The sequence below is a fragment of the Hylobates moloch genome, unplaced genomic scaffold (assembly GCF_009828535.3).
Source record: "Hylobates moloch isolate HMO894 unplaced genomic scaffold, HMol_V3 SCAFFOLD_3, whole genome shotgun sequence".
Lineage (NCBI taxonomy): Eukaryota > Metazoa > Chordata > Mammalia > Primates > Hylobatidae > Hylobates > Hylobates moloch.
The window spans coordinates 131,978,798-132,002,717 of record NW_026652278.1 but is presented as its reverse complement, the minus strand read 5'-3'; the positions used below and the strand labels follow the sequence as shown (position 1 = coordinate 132,002,717).

The window sequence follows — 23,920 nt, the reverse complement described above, 5'->3', positions numbered from 1 at the left end:
GGCAGAGGGAAGATGACGATGGGGGAAACACAAGGGAAAACACAGAGAGAAGTAACTTTGTCACATGGCTAGTAGGTGGCAGGGCATGGGATGAGGAGAGGCTGCAGAGAAGCCTCAACATCTGAATGTGAGAGCAGAGCTAGAGAGAGGGTGATGGAAAGTTGATGCCCCATGTACCTGGAATTACCCTTCATCAACACAGGGAATGAGAGAAGGAAGAGCATGTCCAAGGGATACGATAGCTCAGTTTTGATTATGTTGAACTGAGGTGGCTGTAGCTCATCTAATTAGAGATCAGTCCAGTAAGATATACAAAATTGGAAATCATTGATGTGCATTTGGTAGTTGAAATCTGACCAGAGGTCTTTGTAATTAAGATGTCCTTGGTGATTTGAGACATGTTCAAAAGAGCAGTGTAAGACAGATGCTGCTACTGCAGTGGATCAAATAAAAAATAAAAGACAAGGAAAGGGAACTAGGCAAATACAGACTTCATTTTCAAGAAATTCAGTGGTAAAGGAGGGGAGGATTGCTTTTTTTTTTTTTTTAAATGAAAAAGATTTGGACATAGTATCAAATGAAGGAGGCAGATGGGAAGAGTATTTTGGTGAGGGTAGGTGTGGGGACAGGAAGGGACATAAAGTTGTAAGAAAATTGATAATTTAAAAAGTGATATTTTGTAGAGAAAGCATGGAAAGGATGCTTGTGTGTCCTGATATAATACCTCTTCCTTTGGAACGGAGAGGAAGCAAGAGTAGGTGAGGATGGAGGTGACTTTGGAGACAGAAGGGAAGGAATTGGAGGGAGCTTCTGCATCATGGCCCTTTGTTCTATGAAGTCAGAAACTAGACCATCAAGAGGCTGATGTCAGGTAGAAGCTTGAGGGGAGAGGTTTAAACAACTGACATGATGAGCAAAAACAAAGAACTCATTAGAGAAAAGATAGTAGTTAACCGAAGACCCAACTAAGGTCAGAAGCCATAGTTGCCCAAGGTGAGTTGTTTCTGTGTCGTTTCCTGCAGTTTTGTTGTCGATTTGGGGTGGACACTGAGGCCCAGTGGATTCATATGGCTGGTTTGCATTCTCATTAGGTCTTAAAAGATAAGGCCCCCACTAAAGTGGCTTAGATAAGAGTAAATGCAGTGACCTCTTTAGAGTGTATTGCATTTCTTTAGAAAGAGGAGGAGTTTCCTGTTCAGGCTTATTTTTGCTATGTTTCTTTAACATTTACAGTCATTGATTGTACGTGACTATGCAAGGGACTGAAATATAGTAAGATAATTTTATTATGCTTTTGGGTCATTAGCTTGGGGTTAACTTCAATATAAAGAAAGCTGAGAAGCGGGGGGATGAGTCTAGCAAGATTGAGGAGGGGAAAAATGGGCTGGGGGATCTTCTGCTGCTGCATAATTTAGAAGGTGTGGAAACATTTTTCTTATGTGAATTATAATTATTGCTTTCCAGTGATCTTGATGCCAGGGCAAAGAGTGAGAGATACCGTGCACTCTTCCGGCTGCCCAAAGATGAAAAATTAGATGGCCACACAGACTGCACCCTCTGGACTCCATTTAACAAAATGCACATTTTGGGGCAGATGTTTGTGTCCACAAATTACATCTGTTTTACCAGCAAGGAGGAGAACTTATGTAGCCTCATTATCCCGCTCCGTGAGGTAAGTATCTGATAAAAATTGATATTTTAAGTTTCATTTGCAGTACTTCTGTGGGTGAACCAGGAATAATTCTTTTACCAACAATTGGTTGGCTTTTGACAGAGGTGAATGTTCATGTGTCTTTGGTGGCACCTGCACTCTTTCATTTGTTGTCACTGCTGTGACTCTGGGACCTGTGAGATCTCTTCTTCCAGAAGCTGCATGGGGTTTTTTAATGTAGGTTTTGTTTTTATTTTATATTATTAGAGACAGTCTCACTCTGTCACCCAGACTGGAGTGCAGTGGCATGATCTCAGCTCACTGCAACCTCCACCCCACAGGTTCAAACGATTCTCCTGCCTCAGCCTCCTGAGTAACTAACTAATTTTTGTATTTTTAGGACAGACGGAGTTTCACCATGTTGGGCAGGCTGGCCTCAAACTCCTGGCCTCAGGTGATCTACCCACCTTGGCCTCCCAAAGTGCTGGGATTACAGACATGAGCCACTGTGCCCGGCCTAAATGTAGGTTTTATTACAATTCAGGCTTGACAAGGCCAGCAATCAGGGGATGAGTGCTATTGAAATAGCTTGTTTTATGCACAGATCCTGAGAGGCAAGGGCATGCCACACTATGTGCTGGGCCACATGTGGAAGCACCATGCTCAGAGGAGGCAGGAGTGAAAGAAAATGTGGGCAAGATCCTATATGTGATTTCAAGGGAAGAAATGGGCTACACCGAGTAAACAGGCTTAGGCTTGGATAGTTGGAACAATTTCGGTGGGCTCTGGGGCATAGGGGTCGTCCCTAGTTGTCCCTGGGTTAAAAAGGGCAGGGAAATAGTAGTCTTGAGTGTGAGCATTCAATAAAGGAAGTGGTTGAGGTTTGGGCTGCAGATTGGTTGATTTGCTTTGAAAGCAATTTTCTAGAAATTGGCTAGCCCTGGGAAGGGTAATCCCTCCAGGGTCAGTCAGCAAGGCCCCCAAGATGTCAAAGCATCAAATACAGAAACTAGGAAACGTGTTTATTGTACCTGGCTCACGGTCTGAGGGCACCCTGGTATAAAGGAGACAGTCTAGGTTGTGAGTGAGAAAGCCACGTGTTTGTTCAGCTCTGCTCCGCTGATTTCCTGTGTTAGAACCATCGTGCTGCTGCTCACAATGGTAGATTCCTGAGTCCATCCCAGATCTTCTGAATCTGTATCTCTGCAAGTTTTAGATCTCTGTTTTAATAAATTTACAGGCCAATTCTTATGCACAGTAAAGTCTAAGAAACATTATTATCGTTCTGGGGTGGAGGTGGGTTCCATCCTAACTCCAGGATGATAGCTTACTCTGGTACTTGTCTGGAAGCTTTGCCTTGAGGCTTGGAGTTGACAAAGACCCCAGGTTAGGATGTCAGAGAAAGGGCAATGCAGGGGCCAGCAGCCCTGCAGTTTCTAACCTGAACTCTTCCAACCTACCCTGGTCCTTTCTAGAAGCTAAGGTGGCCAGAGGCTTTGGGTATTTGATCAGGATTGTCCCCTTGCTAACATCCCTTTAGCAAAGGATTCAGGTTTCTCTCTTCCTTCTTTTTCTTTTTCTTTTTTTAATTAGGCATAGTTTCTTCTTTTCTTGTTTTAAGAGTAATATATCTTTATCCCAGAATTTGTAAAAGTACAGACAAATAAAGAGAAAAGTCCCCCCTAGTTCCACTGTTCAGAGAGGACTACTGTTAACATTCTATTGTGCAGCTTTCTAGTTTTTTCTCTGCATTGCTGTGTATATGTCATTAATATAATTTAGATGTAAAACACTTTATAGGGAATTTTTATTTTTACTTATTTCCTTTAACATTGAGTATATCTTAAAGTGTCCTTCAAATCATTAAATATTCTTCTATAGGCCAGGTGTGGTGGCTCACACCTGTAATCCCAGAACTTTGGGAAGCCGGGGCAGGAGGATTGCTTGAGGCCAGGAGTTCAAAGACCAGCCTAGGCAACATAGCAAGGCCCCATCTCTACAAAAAATCAAAAATTTAAAAAAATTAGCTGGGCGCCGGGCGCGGTGGCTCACGCTTGTAATCCCAGCACTTTGGGAGGCTGAGGCGGGCGGATCACGAGGTCAGGAGATCGAGACCACAGTGAAACCCCATCTCTACTAAAAATACAAAAAATTAGCCGGGCATGGTGGCGGGCACCTGTAGTCCCAGCTACTCGGAGAGGCTGAGGCAGGAGAATGGCGTGAACCCAGGAGGCGGAGCTTGCAGTGAGCCGAGATCGCGCCACTGCACTCCAGCCTGGGTGACAGAGCGCTCCATCTCAAAAAAAAAAAAAAAAAATTAGCTGGGGATGGTGATGTGCTCCTGTAGTCCTAGCTACTTGGGAGGCTAAAGTGGGAGGATCACTTGAGCCCAGGAGTTTGAGATCACAGTGAGCTATGATCGAACCACTCCACTCCAGCTTGGGTGACAGAGCAAGACCTTATCTCTAAAAAATAAAAGATTTAAAAATATAGATATATATATATTTTTTTCTACAACGTAATTTTTTTTTTTAAGAGATAGGGGCCTTGGTCTATTGCACAGAGTAGACATGAACTCCTAGGCTCAAATGAGCCTCCTGCCTTAGTCCCATGAGTAGCTGAGATTACAGGCATACACCATCACATCCATATCACAATTAAATTTTAAATCCTGCAGTTTATTCCATGAAGTATATACATAATTTATTCATTCAGTTACCTATGGTTGGACCTTTCCGTTGCTTCTAGTTTTCTCTCAAATACATGTATAATTTTCTTTAAGTTATAAATTGCAAACAGAAGTCGAACTGTGAATCAAAAAGAATGAAAAATGTTAGGCAACTGACAAATCTAGCTCTCCTTGTCATAGGGTCAACTAATTGTAGTTATAACACATTTTAAGGCCAAGATATGTTGTGGGTAAATTCTGACAGGAATAATGTAACAGTTTTACATTTGACTGTGAAATGTATTTTGTAAGTTTTTCCACCAAATTTACCTTCTTAGTAGTTTTTGCTATAGGATGTTACTAAACATAATTTTCTTCACCAAATCTGAATGTAATTTTCTTCATCAAGTGCTACTCAAATGTAGTAAAGCAGCATTACCTGTACCAGCTAGGGAAACCAATTCTGGGATTCAGAATACCATGAATGTGCTATTTATGACCTGAATGAGTCATCACTCTCAGTTTATCCAGAGGGAAATGAGGAGCAGAGAGGGTCTGGAAGCTGCTATCAAGACATCTGTTGTCCTGCTGGTCCTTCTGGTCTCCACCTCCCGGGTGTTAGAGCCAGCTAGCTCTGTTTACATTTTAGTGCGATTTAGAATACACTGTTGAGAGGAGGAATTGAGAGAATGGTGATTAATATTCTCAACCTCTCTTCTGCTTGCTAGTTTTCTCTAGTAGAGCAGAGATAATAATAAATATGACTATATTTCGGGGTGAATCAGAAGAGAGGCAGTCTGCAGAGGTAGCATTTAGAAATCAAGCTTGTTGTGGTTGGAAGGCGCAGCTTTAAAGAAGCACTTAGTGAGACGGCAGTGCCTTTTCTTTGAACTGATGACTCTGTGAAGTATTAATGGTAGAGCCCCACCCCAACTAATGGAAGAAGCAAAAGACTTAATGTAATTTTTATTACCTTTAGGTAACAATAATGTCAGAAGAGCAATGGGGGCACCTCCACCATCCATGTGGGGTCTGAATGGAGGGTGCCCTCCACGTGAGCTGGGTACCTTTCATAACCGAGTCAGGCTGCTTGACGTCCCTGGGAACATTACATCCTACACGGAATGCCCACTTTTAAGATTGTATAGACCAAGAATTGTTGTTTCACTTAATTTGTTTAAATAAATAAGCTGAAATATTGACTGGAGGTTTTTAACATACATTCTACATATTGACTTAAGGTAGACCCAGTCAACAGATGTTAAGCATTTATCCAGGATCATGTTGCTATAGATTTTGAAGAAATTATTAAGCCAGCAAGAGAAGGAATTTTTTTTTTTTTTTTTGATACAGGGTCTCTCACACAGTCATCCAAGCTGGAGTGCGGTGGCACATTCTTGGTTCACTGCAGCCTCCTCTTCCACCTCCTGGGATCAGGTGATTGTCCTGCCTCAGCCACCTGAGCAGCTAGAATTATGGGTGTGTGCCACCACACACAGCTAATTTTTGCATTTTTAGTAGAGATGGGGTTTCATCATGTTGGCCAGGCTGGTCTTGAACTCCTGAGCTCAAGTGATCTGACTGCTTAGGCCTCCCAAAGTGCTGGGATTACAGGCGTGAGCCACGTGCCTAGCCTTTTTTTCATTCGTAAATTACTTTCCAGTGTCTCATATTAAACACCAAGACTTGATTAAGTTGCAGTCTCTTTTATAACTCAAATTGGTCATGAAAATATGTCTCATTATATTGTAGCAGACTCTAATATAATTGTTCTCCTTTCCTGGTGGCGGGGAGCTTATGTGATAGAGTTCTGCTAGAACTCATTTATCAGTGAGAAACATTTTATAAGCCGTCTGAGCATTTATATGTTTTATGTGGGAGCTTTCTTGTTTCTGTATACATGCTCCAGCTAGAGGAAGGAATTTTTCACTTTGACTTTATCAAGATCCACATAGCTAACTGCATTTTAGACACATAATGTAACCTTTCATCTCCTTGGCATTTTCCATTTATCCCAGACACCTCATGACCAAAAGAGCCAGTAAAAATTTGATGTGAGAAAAGGGGCTTTTGTGGATTTTAAAAAATAAGTATTCTTTAATACATGCCTTAAATGTTATGGGAAAATTCTTTTCATGAAAAGGAGGTATTTCCCTTTGTTATCTAGCATTTATTGCATTGGAAAGAAAATTCTTATGTACAACTTCAGGTGTCTCAGAAGATTCCTTTAATATATATAGATATATTTTTAATATTCTATAATGTATGTTTAATATATAATGTATATGTCATATATTAACACATATATTTAATATAGATATTAAAAGAATCTTATATATATTCTAACACATATATTCTGAAAACAGCAGTCAGATGCTACACTTTTTCCCTTGATGGACCCCAGGCAGACCTATTTTTTTAGATATGCAAGAGTTTTTAGACAACTTCAATAGGTTACTTAGTCTTCAGTAGGGAAAACATTTCTAAGTTGTGCTTTGGAGGAAATATATTTCACATGAAAATGCTAATTAACAACTTAAAGTTTAACCTGTCTAGACTGCTTGCAGGTAGAAATGAAGAAGGGAAAAAAGATCTTAGCTTTCAGTATATTGTCAGAGCTGCTGCAAATAAACCATTTTTCTAGTGCTTGCCTTGAGATTTGTTTTCTAATGTGCTAAAGAGAAAAGTTTTAATGCATTTATCCTAGTTTCTAGTTGATGAAAATTCTATTATAAATCACCCATATATGTCTTCAGTTTAGAGCTAAATTTCCCCCATGTGGTAGGCTTCGGCACACACACGTGTGCATGCACACACACACACGGTCTGGTAGTTCAGATAGCGTTGCAATTAAGCTGTTTACATTCTTTACATGTCTGTTCGGAATAGAACCTTTAAAACTTTGTAGTGGTAGAAGGCGAAGGATGAAAAGCCCTGGAGTCTAAAAGAAACATTTGAAGGATTGGTGTTGTTTTGAAAACCATTCCAACATTAAGCTTGGTAAAAGGAACCAGATCATGGTTTGTTTTCTGTCTCTTATGGCTGATGAAGCAGCTAGGAGCCCTCTCTCTTATAGCTCCATGAAATTTTAATGAAAATCAAATAATTCCTTGATAGCAAGGTTTCTCAACCTTGGAGCTATTGACATTTTGGGATGGGCTTTCATTGGGGTGGAGTGGGATGGAGGGGCTGTCCTGTGTGCCATAGGATGTTTAGCAGCATCCCTGGACTCTACTACCAGATGCCAGTAGTATCCCTCCACTTGTAACAACCCAAAATGCCTCCAGATGTTGCCAGATGTCTTCTGAGAGGAAGAAAGTCCCAGTTTTGAACCACTGATTTGGAAAAACCAGCAAGACAATTCCAGTTTCTAGTATAAGCTCCAGTTTGATTGTTTTGAGCGGTTTTATTTTACTGGAACAGAGTCAAAGAGTCTCAGTTTTGCCTCAATAAAATATAGGTGGTTCCTACAGAATAATGAAAGTGCCGCCTTCCTCCTTTAATGCTGCTCATAGGCTGCTGTTGGGTAATTCTTGGAAAATAATGCTCTTTGTTTCCCACTTCTTTTCAGGTGACAATTGTGGAAAAGGCAGACAGCTCCAGTGTGCTCCCCAGTCCCTTATCCATCAGCACCCGAAACAGGATGACCTTCCTATTTGCCAACTTGAAAGACAGAGACTTTCTAGTGCAGAGGATCTCAGATTTCCTGCAACAGACTACTTCCAAAATATATTCTGACAAGGAGTTTGCAGGAAGTTACAACAGTTCAGATGATGAGGTCTGTGGGAGACACCTGAAAGTATTTTTTGTTTATCCTGTTCCTGTGCCCAAGTGTGTTCACTTCCTTGCCCATTTTGTTTGATCTTCAAGCTTTGCATCTGATGCCCAGAGCAATATCTCAGCAATATCTCAAGGGCTTTGTATTTGGGGTCATAGATTTAGAAGGAACCTTATAGATCACCTGGAATAACACTTTTATTTTATAGTTGAAGAAATTCTTAAGTAATCTGTTCTAGTTGCATAGCAAGTGACTCGGGTCCATATAGTGACATTGTTGAGAACGGTACAGAGGCCACTAAATAATGTCTCAAACCTGAAATACAAATCATTATGATGATTTTTATTATGATAGAATACATATTGGGTCCCTGTGGAATTCTTCCCTGGACCAACATTCAGGAAAACTGGAGGCCTGAAAAGATAGGTGACTAGCTGAATGGTTAGAGGAAGTTACTGGCAGATAAAACATGTTTTGAAGGTGGTAAGCTCACACATAACATCCCTGTCTCTGTTCACCTGCTCCAAGCTTATGTGGGCATTTTTGAGGCACCAGAAACTCAATGGGGTGATGAGGCAGCCATAGCTGCTGATTCAACCATGACATGCTTTGCATACATGCAAATCAGAGAAACAAATGGCCAAGCACTTTGTTGCAAATATGCATCTAAAACATGAAGATTCAGAAACCTGTTGTGAGCATTGAAGTGCTGCGGCCTGGGACCCAGCCACCTGTCTAATCCCTGCCAAAATGATGGCTTGCTGCTTTTCTCATGTTTCTTCGCATAGCAAGAAACACCATGGGAAAAAAATGATGTAGCTTTTGATAACCATACAGAAGACACTGAAGAGAAGTAGGTTCTATTGCCCGTGTCCTCCCAATGTCTTGTTCCTCTCTGTATTGACAGGTGTACTCTCGACCCAGCAGCCTTGTCTCCTCCAGCCCCCAGAGAAGCACGAGCTCTGATGCTGATGGAGAGCGCCAGTTTAACCTAAATGGCAACAGCGTCCCCACAGCTACACAGACCTTGATGACCATGTATCGGCGGCGGTCTCCCGAGGAGTTCAACCCGAAATTAGTGGGTGCCTCTCACTTTTCACTGAAACTTTGTAGATTTGAACAATGCCATTAACAATATTTTTTACTATCAGTAAATTCACACATGCCTATGTAAATGGAGATTTTCCTATAAGTTAAGCAGATTTTTGTCTAAATATGTTATAACTTCCACAGTGGCCTCATGGAAGGAGATGAGTTATAGAGGGTACAGGTGACTTCTTTTGGTCTTGTTTTGTTTTTAACTCTTGCCTAAGTTAAACCAACAAAATAAATACCTGATTTCTCAGCCCATATTTAAACATCATTAACTTACTTTCACTTGGGGTTGTAGACATAAAACCATAAATACAATCTCAGGTAAGTAGGATTCTGACTCTGGGCCCAAAAGCTTCATGGCAGAGCTGTAGGCCATGATAGATATATAAAATTGGAGAAGAACTCCAGAAAATCTGAGTTCCTTTTTCTCATGACTTCTTTCTGGAATTGTCACTCCGTTCAGCAGGGAACATGTTCTGACCTTCCATCGCTCTTCTCTTACCATCCTCAGGGTACTTTGGATGTTGTAATGTTTCATTATCCCTTTCAGGCCAAAGAGTTTCTGAAAGAGCAAGCCTGGAAGATTCACTTTGCTGAGTATGGGCAAGGGGTCTGCATGTACCGCACAGAGAAAACGCGGGAGCTGGTGTTGAAGGGCATCCCGGAGAGCATGCGTGGGGAGCTCTGGCTGCTGCTGTCAGGTACGGCCGCTGGGCTGGGAGTGCTGGCATCAAAGTCTGTGGGACTCCACGCCAGGGCCTCCCTGTGCCTTCAGTCATGCCTCAGGGGTTCTTTCAAATATGCATCCCCCAGTTGAAAGCTACATCATGTTTCCTCACCAGAGTATTGAGGTCCCTCAATGATTGTTCCCTTTGGAAAACTATAGGACCTACAGGAAGCAGACCAAATATTGAATCCACCATCCTTCGAGTCTTTATAAGTACTTCCGTTTCTTCAGTCAGGCTATTTAGGAATAAAAGAGAACCTGAAGTAAAGGAACAGAATACTTTGTGACTTCAGTAGTTCATTTTTCCTTGCCCAGCTACTCAACTTCATTGAGAATGTTTAAGTGTGACACATCCTTAGAGCAGTCATCGGGTGGGGAATTGGGAGGAAAGAAATAGGAGGAATAAAAAGGCCCAGGTGTTTGATTTTTGCCACCTCCTGAAGTCTTTGGTAATCACTGGAACCGTAAAGATGAGGCCAGAGTCTGCACTGGAAATAAAAGCTTACTCAGATCATACCTTGTACTTCAAGCCAGAGATGCCAGGAAGGACAGAAGGGGACACGTCCATGGACCAGTGGTGAAGAGGCATCCATCTTTACTGGTCCACAGACCTGGCTCTTGTGCCTGTCCATCATTCTGTCACATCAGACCTTTGAGCCCTGCTACAGAAACCAGAGATCCTTCAGGCTAAGCTCACACTGCCTCCTCCCATCCGAAAGCACTCAGTGTATCCCGGGGATCTTTAATATCTCAGACACAGAGCACTCCTTAGTTTCACCAACTTTATTTTCACATGTAAATCAGTTGTTCTATCTGGATTGAAGCCTGAAATATAATCATTCTAAATAGGCTTATGTGAATATTTTTATTTGAACCTAAGATGGTCTGACACAAATGCTATTAGCAAAAGCTTTTATTCTTAAAAAGTGATATTAAAAGTAATAATTACCAGACTCACAGGAAAGCCTTTAAAAAAACCTATAGCTCTTTGTAAAAGTAGATGTAAATGCCCATAATAAGATGTATAAATGTCTCAGAAACAGGGACGTATAATCCTGAAAAATAATTGGTTTTGTCTATTTCATGTAAAACTAGTTCTATATTTATTTAATACATGTCTTATTTTTCATTTTTCTTTCCTTCTTTCTTTTTGTAGAGATAGGTGTCTTGCTGTGTTGCCCAGGCTGGTCTCAAACTTGTAGGCTCAATCAATCCTCCTACCTCAGCCTCCCAAGGTGCTGGGATGATAGTCATGAGCCACTGTGCCTGGCCTCATTTTCCCTAAGTGGACCAGCCATAGCTCCTCATTTAGAAACCTAAATTTGAGTCAACTCATCTCTAATTATAATTGAAACCCAAGAAGATCATTGCCATCCAGTCTTTTCTTGTCTTCTCTGTGTTTAGTGAACTAGTCACCTTGACAACCAGATTCAGATCACTGACAGAGTAAACACAATTCCATTTTCATCCTCCTTGTTCAAATTAGAAGTTATTTATAGCTGCATTTCAAGTGAAAATGAAGCTCAAAACGAGTACCGGGAAACTAGTATATACTACAATAGTACACAGCCCTATCTCAGAGATAATGTTGAGAGTTAGACCCAGTGTTTCCTTTAACGGCAGATGGACCATGTGAGACCACAGAGTGTCTCCACACGGCCCTCTGTTGGGGTGATAACTCAGCCCGTATTTCCACATCCAGGAATGGGGTTCGCCTGAGGGCCAGCCTATCATGAAGAGAGCACAGCTCCAGGCCGGAGCCCAACTTGGGTCTCACCTGCTTCCTGTGACCCTTAGGGTGACGGCATCATGACCTGAACTCTGTACCCACTGAAATGAAATGCAGGTCAGATGACAAGAAATCACAGTACGTCTCCCAGAGCAAAAGCCAGCGTTATGTCCCTGTCAGCCGGGTTGGCTTTTCCAGGGCAAGCGTGAGTGGTGAGGCCAGCTCTCTCAGTGACCATCAGAGACAAGGCCTTGGCCAGTCCAGGGGTCTTGGGGCTCCACTTTTCTGAATTATGAAATGTGAGCGTTTACCCTGTCAATATATATATCATTTATATATTTTTTGTGATATCTTTATTGAGATATAATTCACAACTTACCAGTTAAGGTGTACAAATCAGTGGTTTTTTTTCAGTATATTCACAGAATTGTGCAGTGATCACAATGATAGAACATTTTTCATCCCCCCAAAATACCCCGTACCTTTTATCAATTTGGAAAATAGATATAAACTGTTTGGAAATACAGACTGGTAGTTCCATTCCCCTCAAGCCCCCTCCCAGCCCCAGGCAACCACCAGACTACTTTCTGTTGCTAGACATTTTGTATAAATGGAAGCATACAATATGTAGTTTTTTGTGACTGGCTTCTTTCACGTAGCATACTGTGTTCAAGGTTCCACCATGTCGTAGCATGTATCAGCATTACATTCCTTTTTATGGCCAAATATTATATCATTGTATGGACATACTACACTCTGTTCATTCGTTTTTCAGTTGATAAACATTTAGGTTGTTTCTATTTTTGGTTCCTATGAATAATGCTGCTATGAATGTTCATCTGCATGTTTTTGTGTGGGCTGGGCACAGTGGCTCATGCCTGTAATCCCAGCACTTTGGGAGGCCAAGGCGGGGAGGATCACTTGAGCCCAGAAGTTTGAGACCAACCCAGGCAACATAGTGAGACCCCATCTCTACAAAAAAAAAAAAAAAAATTTTTAACTAGCTGGGTGTGGTGACATGCACATGTAGTCCCAGCTACTCAAGAATCTGAGGTGGGAGGATCGCTTGAGCCTGGGAGGTTGAGGCTGCAGTGAGCCGTGATCAGACCTCTGCACCCCAGTTTGGGTGACTCAGCAATTCCCTCTCTCAAAAAATAAAATACAGATTTAAAATTTAGAAAATTAGAAAGTTTAAAATTTTTTTAAATATCGGTTTTTGTATGGACACCTGCTTCTAATTCTCTTGAATGTATGAATGAAGTGGAATTTCTGGTTCGTGTGGTAACTATGTTTAACCTTTTAAAGGTTAAACATTATTTTGATTTGCATTCTCCTGAAGGATAATGATGTTGAGCATTTTTTCATACACTTACTGACCACTTCTATATCTTCTTTGTAGAAATATGTACTCAGATCCTTTGCCTGTTCTTAATTGGGTTGTCTTTTTATTATTGAGTTGTAAAAGTTTTTAAACATATTTGAGATACAAGTTCATTATCAGATTTTTTCTAAAAATGCTCCCATTCTGTGCATTGTCTTCACTGTCTTGATGGTATCCTTCGAAGCACACAAAAAATTAATTTTAATGAAATACAATTTGTCTATTTTTCCTTTGTCACTCTGCTCTCATGACATGAAGATTTACACCTATGCTTTCTTCTAAGAGTTTATAGTTTTAGCTCTTATAGTTAGGTCATTTTGAGTTAAATTTTTTTTTTTTCTGGAGACTGAGTCTCACTCTGTCGCCCAGACTGGAGTGCAATGGCATGATCTCAGCTCACTGAAACCTCCACCTCCTGGGTTCAAGCGATTTTTCTGCCTCAGCCCCCTGAGTAGCTGGGATTACAGGTGTGCACCACCATGCCTGGCTAATTTTTGTATTTTTAGTAGAGACAGGGTTTCACCATGTTCATCAGGCTGGTCTCAAACTCCTGACCTCGTCGTGATACACCTGCCTTGGCATCCCAAAGTGCTGAGATTACAGGCGCAAGCCACTTTGCCTGGCCTTGAGTTAATTTTTTATGTGGTGTGAGATGAAGGTGACAGTCTCATTCATTCTTTTCCGTATGGATATCTAGTTGTCCCAGCACCATTTGTTGAAAATACTATTCTTTCCCCCATTGAATTGTCTTAGCACCCTTGTTAAAAATTAATAGAACTTAAATGTTAGGATTTATTTTTGGACTCTTAAATCTAGTCCATTGATCTATATGTCTGTCTTTATGCCAGTACTGCACTGTCTTGCTTACTGTAGCTTTGCAGTAAGTTTTAAAATTGGGAAGTGTGAGTCCTCCAATTTTCTGGTTCTTTTTTGAGTCTCTTGAAGTTGCATATGAATTTTAGGACCAGCTAGCCAATTTTTGCGAAAAGGACAGCTGGGATTTTGATAGGTATTGTGTTGAATCTGTAGATCAATTTGGGAGTTTTTCTATCGTAACAACATTAAGTCTTCCAACCCATAAACACAGGATGTCTTTTATTTAAGTCTTGGTCAATTTCTTCTAGCAATATTTTGTAGTTTGCAGTGTGCAACTCTTACATGTGTTTTGTTATATTTCTTCCGAAATATTTTATTATTTTTGATGCTATAGTAAAGGGAATTATTTTCTTACTTTCATTTTCAGATTATTCATTGCTAGCCTATAGATTTTGTGTATTGATCTTGTATCCTGCAGCCTTCATGAACACATTCATGCATTGTTGAGGTATAATTGACAAATAAAAATTGTATGTATTTAAGGTGTATTAATTTGATGATTTCATATACACTGTGAAATGATTACTGTAATCGAGCTAGTTTAACATATCTATTACCTCACATTGTTACCATGTTTTTTCTTTTTGTCTTTTTTTCTTTTCTTTTTTTTTTTTTTTTTTTGGTGGGGAGAGTTTGGTGAGAGAACACTTAAGATCTACCCTCTTAGCAAATTTCAAGTATACAGTACAGTATTATGTTAGATCTTCAGAACATTTTCATGTCTTATAACTGAAGCTCTATACCCTTTGACCAACATCTCTCCATTTTCCCCCTTCCTTAGCTCCTGGTAATCACCATTCCATTCTGTTTCTATGAGTTTGACTATATTAGATTCCACATATAACTGAGAACATGTATTACTTGTCTTTCTGTGCCTGGCTTATTTCACTTAACATAATGTCCTCCAGGTTCAACCATGTTATCAAAAATGACAGGACTTCCTCTCTTATAGGCTGAATATAATATCCCATTTTGTATATATGCCCCATTTTCTTTATCCATTCATCTCTTAATGGGTATTTAGATTGTTTCTATACCTTGGCTATTGTGAAAATGCTGCAATAAACATAGGAGTGCAGATATTTCTTCAGGATACTGATTTCACTTCTTTTGGATATATGCTTAGAGTGGGATTACTGGATCATAAGGTAGCCCTATTTTTAGTTTAAGGAATCTCTATACTGTTTTCTATAATGGCTGTAGCAATTTACCAACAGTGTACAAGGGTTCCCTTTTCTCCACATCCTTGCTGACACTTGTTATCTTTTGTCTTTTTTATCATAGCCACTCTGACAGGTATGAGGTGGTATTTCATTGTAGTTTTGATTTGCATTTCCGTGATGATTAGTGATGTTGAGCACCTTTAAATACACCTGTTGGTGATTTGTGTACCTTCTTTTGAGAACTGTCTATTCATTTCCTTTGCCCATGTTAAAATCAGGTTGTTTGGTTTAGACTATTGAGTTCTGTGAGTTCATTATATATTTTGTATATTGACCCCTTATCAGACATATGGTTTGCAGATATTTTCTTCCATTAAGTTGCTTTTTGATTGCTTCCTTTGCTGTGCAGAGCTTTTTAGTTTGATGACATCCCACTTGTCAGATTTTTGCTTTTGCTGCCCGTGCTATTGGTGTCACATCCAAAAAATAATTGCCATATCAGTGTCAAGAAGCATTTTCTTTCTATATTTTTTTCTACTAGTTTTATGGTTTCAGGAATTGTGTTAAAACTTTAATCCATTTTGCATTAATTTTGGTACATGGTATAAAAAAAGGGTTCATTTTCATTCTTCTGCATGTGAATATTCAGTCTTCCCAACAGTGATGTAATTAAAATTTAGATTGAGAGGTAGATACTTGCATATAGGGTTTTTCTGTCTTGAAGAATCCTAAAGTGTAAGTATCTCAGTTGGATGATTCTCAGTATAACTCTCCATCCCCATCCCCACCACCTGAGGAACTTCCATCAATAATGATGACTCACCACTGCTAGGAATAGTCTTACCACTCTGCAATTTGAAAAACTCCACCAAGTATCTCCACCTTCTCTTCAATATGGCTATTAAACCCTTCAGAGCTAACACGTTAGCAGGCAGTTTTCAGACTTATTTTGAGAGACAGAACCTCCTTTTTCAAGTGAAATCTTAATGAAAACCACAATAAAATAAAAGCAAAGCTGCTGGGGTTGAAGAGAGTGATGAGAGGGTGAAGCCTCAGCCTGGCTTGTTATGATGTCCTCCCCACCTGTGCTTCTAAGCAGCCCTTCAGGACTGTCTGTGGGAGTTCCTCGGAGCATGGTTTTGTAGCTTGGGAACCTCTACCTTAGGAAAGTTTTTAAGTAGCCAGCCTACTGTGGAGCTGAAAGAGGGAAGGAGGCCACAGGCAAATTCATCAGTCTAGCCATGATTGCAACATACCACATCTGTGATTTCACCTTCTTTTGCAAGTTTCCTTTGAGAGGTAGGAAAGTAAAGCGGTTCAATCATAAGCTGTAGTTTCAAACCAAAAGGCAGAGCTCTCACATTTTTGATATTGTATCTGTTGGATATATCTCAGGTGCCATCAATGAGAAGGCCACACATCCTGGGTACTATGAAGACCTAGTGGAGAAGTCCATGGGGAAGTATAATCTCGCCACGGAGGAGATTGAGAGGGATTTACACCGCTCCCTTCCAGAACACCCAGCTTTTCAGAATGAAATGGGCATTGCTGCACTAAGGAGAGTCTTAACAGCTTATGCTTTTCGAAATCCCAACATAGGGTATTGCCAGGTAAATGTCACAGGTGGTTTTTGTTAAAAAAATAAAATAAAATTTCTATTCATTTGGCAGCAAACAGTGGGAAGGAAGGTTTATGGTTAACGGAACTATCACTTCACCAGGGCCTCTCAACCTTGGCACTGTTGACACTCTGGACTGGTTAATTCTTTGTTGTATGGGCTGTTCTGTGCTTTGTAGGATGTTTAGTAACATCCTTGGCCCCTACCACTAGATGGCTGGTAGAAAATCCCCAGTTGTAACAACCAAAAATATCTCTAGACATTGCCAAATGTCTGAGAGGCAGAATCATCCTGGGTTGAGAAGCGCTGCACTGAGTGGAGGAGATCTTCCTGGATTCACCACTGTCTAGCTAGGTGACCTGGAGAAGATCCTTCTGATCACTGTCTGCCTCAACCCTCATCCCACCCTGGAGTAAGAGAGAGCGTCCTGAGCACTGGGCCTGTCACTGTGGTTCGCCACAGTGTTCCTACTTAAGTAATAATGTCCTTGAATAGAGCTTTTATATGCTAGGGTTATGTCTTAATACACATTAAAATAAGTGCTTAACTTAGTATTAAGAAAAGTTGCCTACATACCAACAAAAGTCATCTCTTATACTGGTATAGATGCCAAAATTTGGGAAGCTCCAAAATAACGTGACCTTAGAATCAAAGGCTTTATCGGCCAGGCGCGGTGGCTCATGCCCGTAATCCCAACACTTTGGGTGGCTGAGGCGGGAGGATCATGAGGTCAGGAGATTGAGACCACCCTGGCTAACACGGTGAAACACCATCTCTACTAAAAATACAAAAAATTAGCCAGGCGTGGTGGCGAGTGCCTGTAGTCCCAGCTACTCGGGAGGCTGAGGCAGGAGAATGGCCTGAACCTGGGAGGCGGAGCTTGCAATGAGCCGAGCACCACTGCACTCCAGCCTGGGCGACAGAGCAAGACTCCGTCTCAAATTAAAAAAAAAAAAAGAATCAAAGGCTATATCATCGTAGAGGGCTTCCCTGACCATCCAGCAAAAGCTAAAAGAGGCTGAACTCCTACTTCAACACACAAGTGCACGTACATGCACACGTTAGTCTCCCTCTACTGCATTATTTTACCTTTTTATAACTTTCAATTTAAATAACCCCCCACATAGACTAGTTAACCTTTTCATCTTTGTTTTATCTAACACTAGCATTTAGGACCTGCAAGATATCACCACTGTGTCCCCCATCCTCCAATACCTAGTCCAGAGCCTGTTACAAGGTAGACCCCTAAAAAAACCTATCTCCACTGAATGACGAAGGAACTGGCAGGGACCATCATCATGTACTAGGATCAGCAGGTTAATTCTCAAGTGGAATTTCCATGATGATGTCACTTGGGAATATAATGAGTAAGACTTACAAGAAAGAGCCTATTAAACCAAAATACCTTTTTTGAAATTACATTGTAGAAGCCTGATGAACAGTTACTGGTTTCTAGGAGATCAAAAGAAGCACAGGAGGTAGTTGGCCTCTAATATAATAAAGTTCATATTTACCTTTTGATCTTCCTCTTTTTAATTAAGAAGACTATTAAAGTAGTTGAGTCTAGAGTGGTTATGAGGTATCTGATAATATCTTTTAATAAAGTACAGTTACTTTAGAATTTAAATCACTCTCAGTTATCACTACCATCTCTCTCCAGATGGAAATGTTGGGTGAGGACTCCAAGTCTGAAAGGTTTCATTGTTCTCTGAGGAGAGCCTGGAGCCATGTGTACCTGATTATAGAAACCATTATGGAAAGTTCAAAGGAAATGTTTACCTCACTGAATTAAGGATTAAGAACATTGAGAGATTTTAGCAGGTTAAAAGCTTTGTGAAATAGCCTTTGGGCAAATTTTTGGAATAGGGGTTTGCCAGTATGAGTTCAGGGCTCTGTCTGGTGAATATTGGTGTTAAGGAAGACCCCGCACACTTACTGATTCAAGGACTCAGGTTTTTATGTTTTTAAAGGGTCATAAAACAAAACTCAGAAGAATATGTGACAGAGACGACGTGTATAGCCTCCAAAGTCTAAACATGTTTATCTGGCCTTTCACAGAAAAGGTTTGCCAGCCCTTGTGAGAATAACTGAGTAATTTTAATATGCTAACAGAATTGCTTATATTTTAAACTGTATTTGATGACATCCTCTTTCACTTTTTTAGGCCATGAATATTGTCACTTCAGTGCTGCTGCTTTATGCCAAAGAGGAGGAAGCTTTCTGGCTGCTTGTGGCTTTGTGTGAGCGCATGCTCCCAGATTACTACAACACCAGAGTTGTGGGTAAGTGGGGATGCATTTAACATTTCAACCTATGTCTCGTCAAGAAGATGCTTTTAGAGAGGTACCAGCCAGAACACTATTTCTGGTCACCATAAGCCAAAAGAGTTTCAGACTACTCCAGTTTTTCAAAATGGAAATGAGAGAGGTTGAATAAATATAGGTTGTATACAAAGGAGCCCCATGGAATTTAAGGGACTATACACATATCCCTGCTCCAGAAATTTAGAAAATATTTGATGTGTGTGTCACTCTGACATGTGAGAGCTACACCAGGTATGTGCACCATCAACACAAAGAGATTTGATAAAAAAAAGTTAATAAAGAGGATGGGAACCTATGAAATATAGAGGTATTGCCAAAAAAAGGCTATCTGGGGTGGAAAAATAGAATATAGAGGTTTGTTGAAAGCTAGGTTTCTAAGGTATTTTTCAGGACTGGTTTTATTGCAAAGCAAACACCTGTTTTGAGGATTTAAATTATTGCTGTTACTCCTTGTAATTCTCTCAAATATCAGTGATTCATTTTAGCAGGACAAGCTTTTCATTGCTAGGGTCATACAGTATATTGTTTATGCTTCTCACTTGCATTCTTTCTATATTTCTAAACATTTGCACATGAATTTGATTATTGAAAATATTATCAAAAATGTCCTTAAGTTGATCATGAATGTGTACAACAGGAATGCTTTTAAGTTTTTTAAAAAAGTAATTGCTTTAAAAAATGATTAATATGTAGGCACCATGCATCCAGAAGTGTGATTTTTTTTTTTTTTTTTTTTTTTTGAGACCATCTCGCTTTGTTGCCCAGATTGGAGTACAGTGGCGTGAATTTGGCTCACTGCAACCTCCGCCTCCCAGGTTCAAGTGATTCTCCTGCCTCAGTCTCTGAGTAGCTGGGACTATACAGACTCCCACCACCACGCCTGGCTAATTTTTGTATTTTCAGTAGACATAGGGTTTCACCATGTTAGCCAGGCTGGTCTCAAACTCCTCACCTCAGGTGATCTGCCTGCCTCGGCCTCCCAAAGTGCTGGGATCATTATTATCTTTTTTAATTAATAAGAGTTTGCCAGCTAAGCTGCTTAGATGTACATTTGGAACTGTAGTCATGTGTTGATGTTCTGGCTGATGAAGGACTGCATATACAACAGATGTCCTATTAGATTGTAATACTGTATATTTACGGTATCATTTCTATGTTTTCATACACAACTATTTACCATTATGTTATAGTTGCCTGCAGTATTTAGTACAGTAACGTGCTATACAGGTTTGGAGCCTAGGAGCAATAGGCTGTACCATATAGCCTAGGTGTGTAGTAAGGCTCTACTGTCTAGGTTTGTGTGAGTACTCTCAAAGATGTTCACATGACAGATTTGCCTGACAACCCATTTCTCAGAACATGTCTCCATTGTTAAGTGATGCATGACTGTACTTGGATGTAAATTTCATGCCAAACCAAATGTTATGTTGCCAACAAAATAACTAATTGTATGTCATGAAAACCTTATAAACTGGCTTTCTCAACAACCCTTATAATTGTCATGTGATTGTTCTTTTTTGGAAGGGAAAACAGGACAGGAAGAGCCCAGAAAGAGAAGATGCAGCCAGAACTAATCTGGTGACTGAGCTGTGTTGACACCTTGGTCTAGTAACAGTCACAGCAGAACAGTTAGCAGAAAGGAACAGAGTCCTGTGCTAGCAGTCAAGTTGTTTGAATGGATTCTTTAGCTACACTGTGTAGTTGGCTAAGCTGCGCCTTTTTGTGTACATCGCTGCCACAGGTGCACTGGTGGACCAAGGTGTCTTTGAGGAGCTAGCACGAGACTACGTCCCACAGCTGTACGACTGCATGCAAGACCTGGGCGTGATTTCCACCATCTCCCTATCTTGGTTCCTCACACTATTTCTCAGTGTGATGCCTTTTGAGAGTGCAGTTGTGGTTGTTGATTGTTTCTTCTATGAAGGAATTAAAGTGATATTCCAGTTGGCCCTAGCTGTGCTGGATGCAAATGTGGACAAACTGTTGAACTGCAAGGATGATGGGGAGGCCATGACCGTTTTGGGAAGGTATTGTACTAAGCCTAACTTTGAAAACCACCTCCGGTTTTCTTCCTCATGCTTTCTCTTCATTTCATGAGTCTTAACTGATTTGATGGTGATCGTAATGCCTGCTTCTTCCTGTGGCTGAGGATTTATTTTCATATGCTTTTTCTTTAGAAATTAACAGATTTTCTTTCTCTCTTTCCATCTTTAAAGAAACTCTAGTCCTTTGTTTTAAAATGTAGAACTTGCAGAAAATGATTGGAGAATTATAATGGGAGGATTCCAGTTTCTTCTCCTGTGACTTCTGATGCATTCTTCTTCCAGGTATTTAGACAGTGTGACCAATAAAGACAGCACGCTGCCTCCCATTCCTCACCTCCACTCCTTGCTCAGTGATGACGTGGAACCTTACCCTGAGGTAGACATCTTTAGACTCATCAGAACTTCCTACGAGGTAGGACTTGTTTCCTGGCTGAGCAGGGCTTAACCATGCATTCCACACTTCCACTGCTGCCTGTTTTGTGCTGCTATAACAGAATACCACAGACTGGGCAAAGAACAGATATTTATTTCTCAGTTCTAGACTTTGGGACGCCCCAAATCAAGGCATTGGCAGGTTAGGGCCTGGCCTTTCTGCTTCCAAGATGGCACTTTGCATGCGGTGTCCTCCAGAGGGGAGAAATACCACGTCTTCACTGGCAGAAAAGAGAGAACCCACGCTCATAAGACCTTTTTATAGTGTCATTAATCCATTTGTGAAGGCAGAGTCTTCATGACCTAAATGTTGCAGCTGATTGGCAACTATCTGAGGCTGTTATCAGGAGGGTGGTAAGAAGAATTTACCAAGACAGTTGTAAGTAAAGAAAAGCAGATGTATTAAGGAAAACATGAAAATACATTGCAAAGATGCAATGGGCAAGTTAGCAAGAGAAGAGTTAACTGCAAAGAGACAGAGGCTTGCTGGGGATTTTATAGGATGGTTCTTGTGCTGTGTGCTGGAGAGGGCTTTGTGCAGTACTGGTAACGCTGAGATTGTAATGAGCTAACTTGCATTTTTCTGTCAGCCGAGGGTCTGGTGATAGCTGGGCACAGGAAGATTATGAGTTATTTGCACAGGGGAGCTATGTGTCCTGGATCATGAAAAAGGGCAGACTTACAGCTTATCTGTTTTGATTATTTATTTATATATTTATTTATTTTGCTTTCCCTGGGTCTTGCCAGCCCGACTCCTTTTCCCTAATTAGGACTCCACACCAAATACCTCCTATTAGACCCCACTTTCCAACACTGTTGCGTTGGGGATTAATTTTCAACATGATTTTTAGAGGGAATAAAAACATTGAGACTCTAGGCTTACCTGCTTCCTTCTACATTGTGAGAACTACTGGCCAGAAGTAAGTAGTTCTGTGCTAGCTGACAGCTTTGGCCTCCAGAGATGGACACTGAATGGAGCCTGGATGTCTTGAAGGGTCTAATACCATAGTAGCACATGGCAGGACAAGCTGTGGCTCTCCAGCGCTTTACCATTCACATCCTGAAGTCTGATCTAGTAGCAGCTCAAATTCAACTCTTTGTAGATTAAGGAGGGGCTGTTGAGAGTAGGCATGGGGAGTTTGACCTTCACAAATCAATTTGCTTTCTGTTCCCATGCTAAGAGTACTTAGGGCTTCTTTGAAGTAGATAGTCTGAGACACTTAGTATAGCCTGTATAGCCCAGAGTAGACCACAGTCCTAGGATTCCTCTAAAATTGCTTGGCCTGGATGGGGGAGTCTTGTCCATGATGACCCTGGAATCAGCCTGATCTGCTGCTCGATCTCACAACAGAACTAATATGCTTTTTGGGGTGAAGGAACCACAGTGCCACTTGCCCCCTTAGCACCTGGTTGTTTCTGGGGCCCCAAGTGCTCATAACACTTGATGGTTTCTTCATTTCCTGATCCTTGATTCTCTAAACTTTTATAGAAATGATCACTAAGAAAGAGAAAGCGTGAATATTCTGCTGAGCGCACTATGCTCTCTACGGGTGTTCTGTGATTTTGATTGGTGATTGTCAGTATTCCAGCTAGCAACAAAGTGGATAAGAGACAAATAGTGAGGAATGGAGTGAGATCAGAAAGTCTCTCTTAAAGTAAAAAAATTAGTGCTTTTAAAAAAATTGCTATGGATATAGAAATCTTTTCAGAAATGTGTGTCCTTAACTCATAATAAGAGAAAGACTGGTGATTTTTTAAATCTTCACTGAAACTCCATATATATTGAAAGCAAAATATTTTGTTTTAGAATGATAAAAGCAATACATGTTTATTTTAGAAATTGTAGGGAAGTTGGAAGAAAAAAATTAACTGTATCCTGTAAGTATTTTACATTTCCCTTAAGTATGTTTTTATACTTACAACATACACTTTAAAAAAAAGGTCCTTCTAAATACTGCTTTGTCATTTTCTATGTATACCATGAGCATTCTCTAATATATTAAATATTATTTGAAGGCATGATTTTACTAAATTGTATTCTGCTTTAATGAGGTAACAAAATTTATTTACCTAGTTCCCTTTTGTTAGACATTTACTTCAATTTCTTCCAAATTTTCAGTATTATATAGCATTCTAAGATAAACTTGTACCCAAATATCACATCTCTGATTGTTGTCTTAGAATCCTAGAAATGAATTTACATTAAAAGTTTGGGTTAAAAAAATTAGATTAAGAAAAGAATGATCAAGCTATTGGCACACACTGTCTAATTTCCATAAAGGATGTCTCAATTTATGTTTCCCCTATTATAATAGATAAAGAATGGATGTTTCACCTTACTGTCTCCAAAACTATTTCCATATGCATTTAAAAAAATCATTGCCCCAGGACTTTGGAATAGTACTGTATGATGTAAGCAAGAGCTTTTCTATC

The 23,920-nt window shown here is 40.3% G+C and overlaps 1 protein-coding gene across 2 annotated transcripts in view; it reads left to right on the top strand.

The window, feature by feature from the left end:
- TBC1D9 (TBC1 domain family member 9) overlaps positions 1–23,920 on the top strand; it is a 135,149-nt gene that overhangs the window by 77,751 nt on the left and 33,478 nt on the right. For both annotated transcript variants that reach the window (XM_032147584.2, XM_058436773.1), the window contains exons 6-13: positions 1,465–1,672; positions 7,891–8,097; positions 9,005–9,175; positions 9,743–9,893; positions 16,464–16,678; positions 18,851–18,968; positions 20,752–21,037; positions 21,338–21,467. In XM_032147584.2, the coding sequence (XP_032003475.1) occupies positions 1,465–1,672; positions 7,891–8,097; positions 9,005–9,175; positions 9,743–9,893; positions 16,464–16,678; positions 18,851–18,968; positions 20,752–21,037; positions 21,338–21,467 (1,486 nt within the window). The remainder of the gene's footprint in view (positions 1–1,464; positions 1,673–7,890; positions 8,098–9,004; positions 9,176–9,742; positions 9,894–16,463; positions 16,679–18,850; positions 18,969–20,751; positions 21,038–21,337; positions 21,468–23,920) is intronic.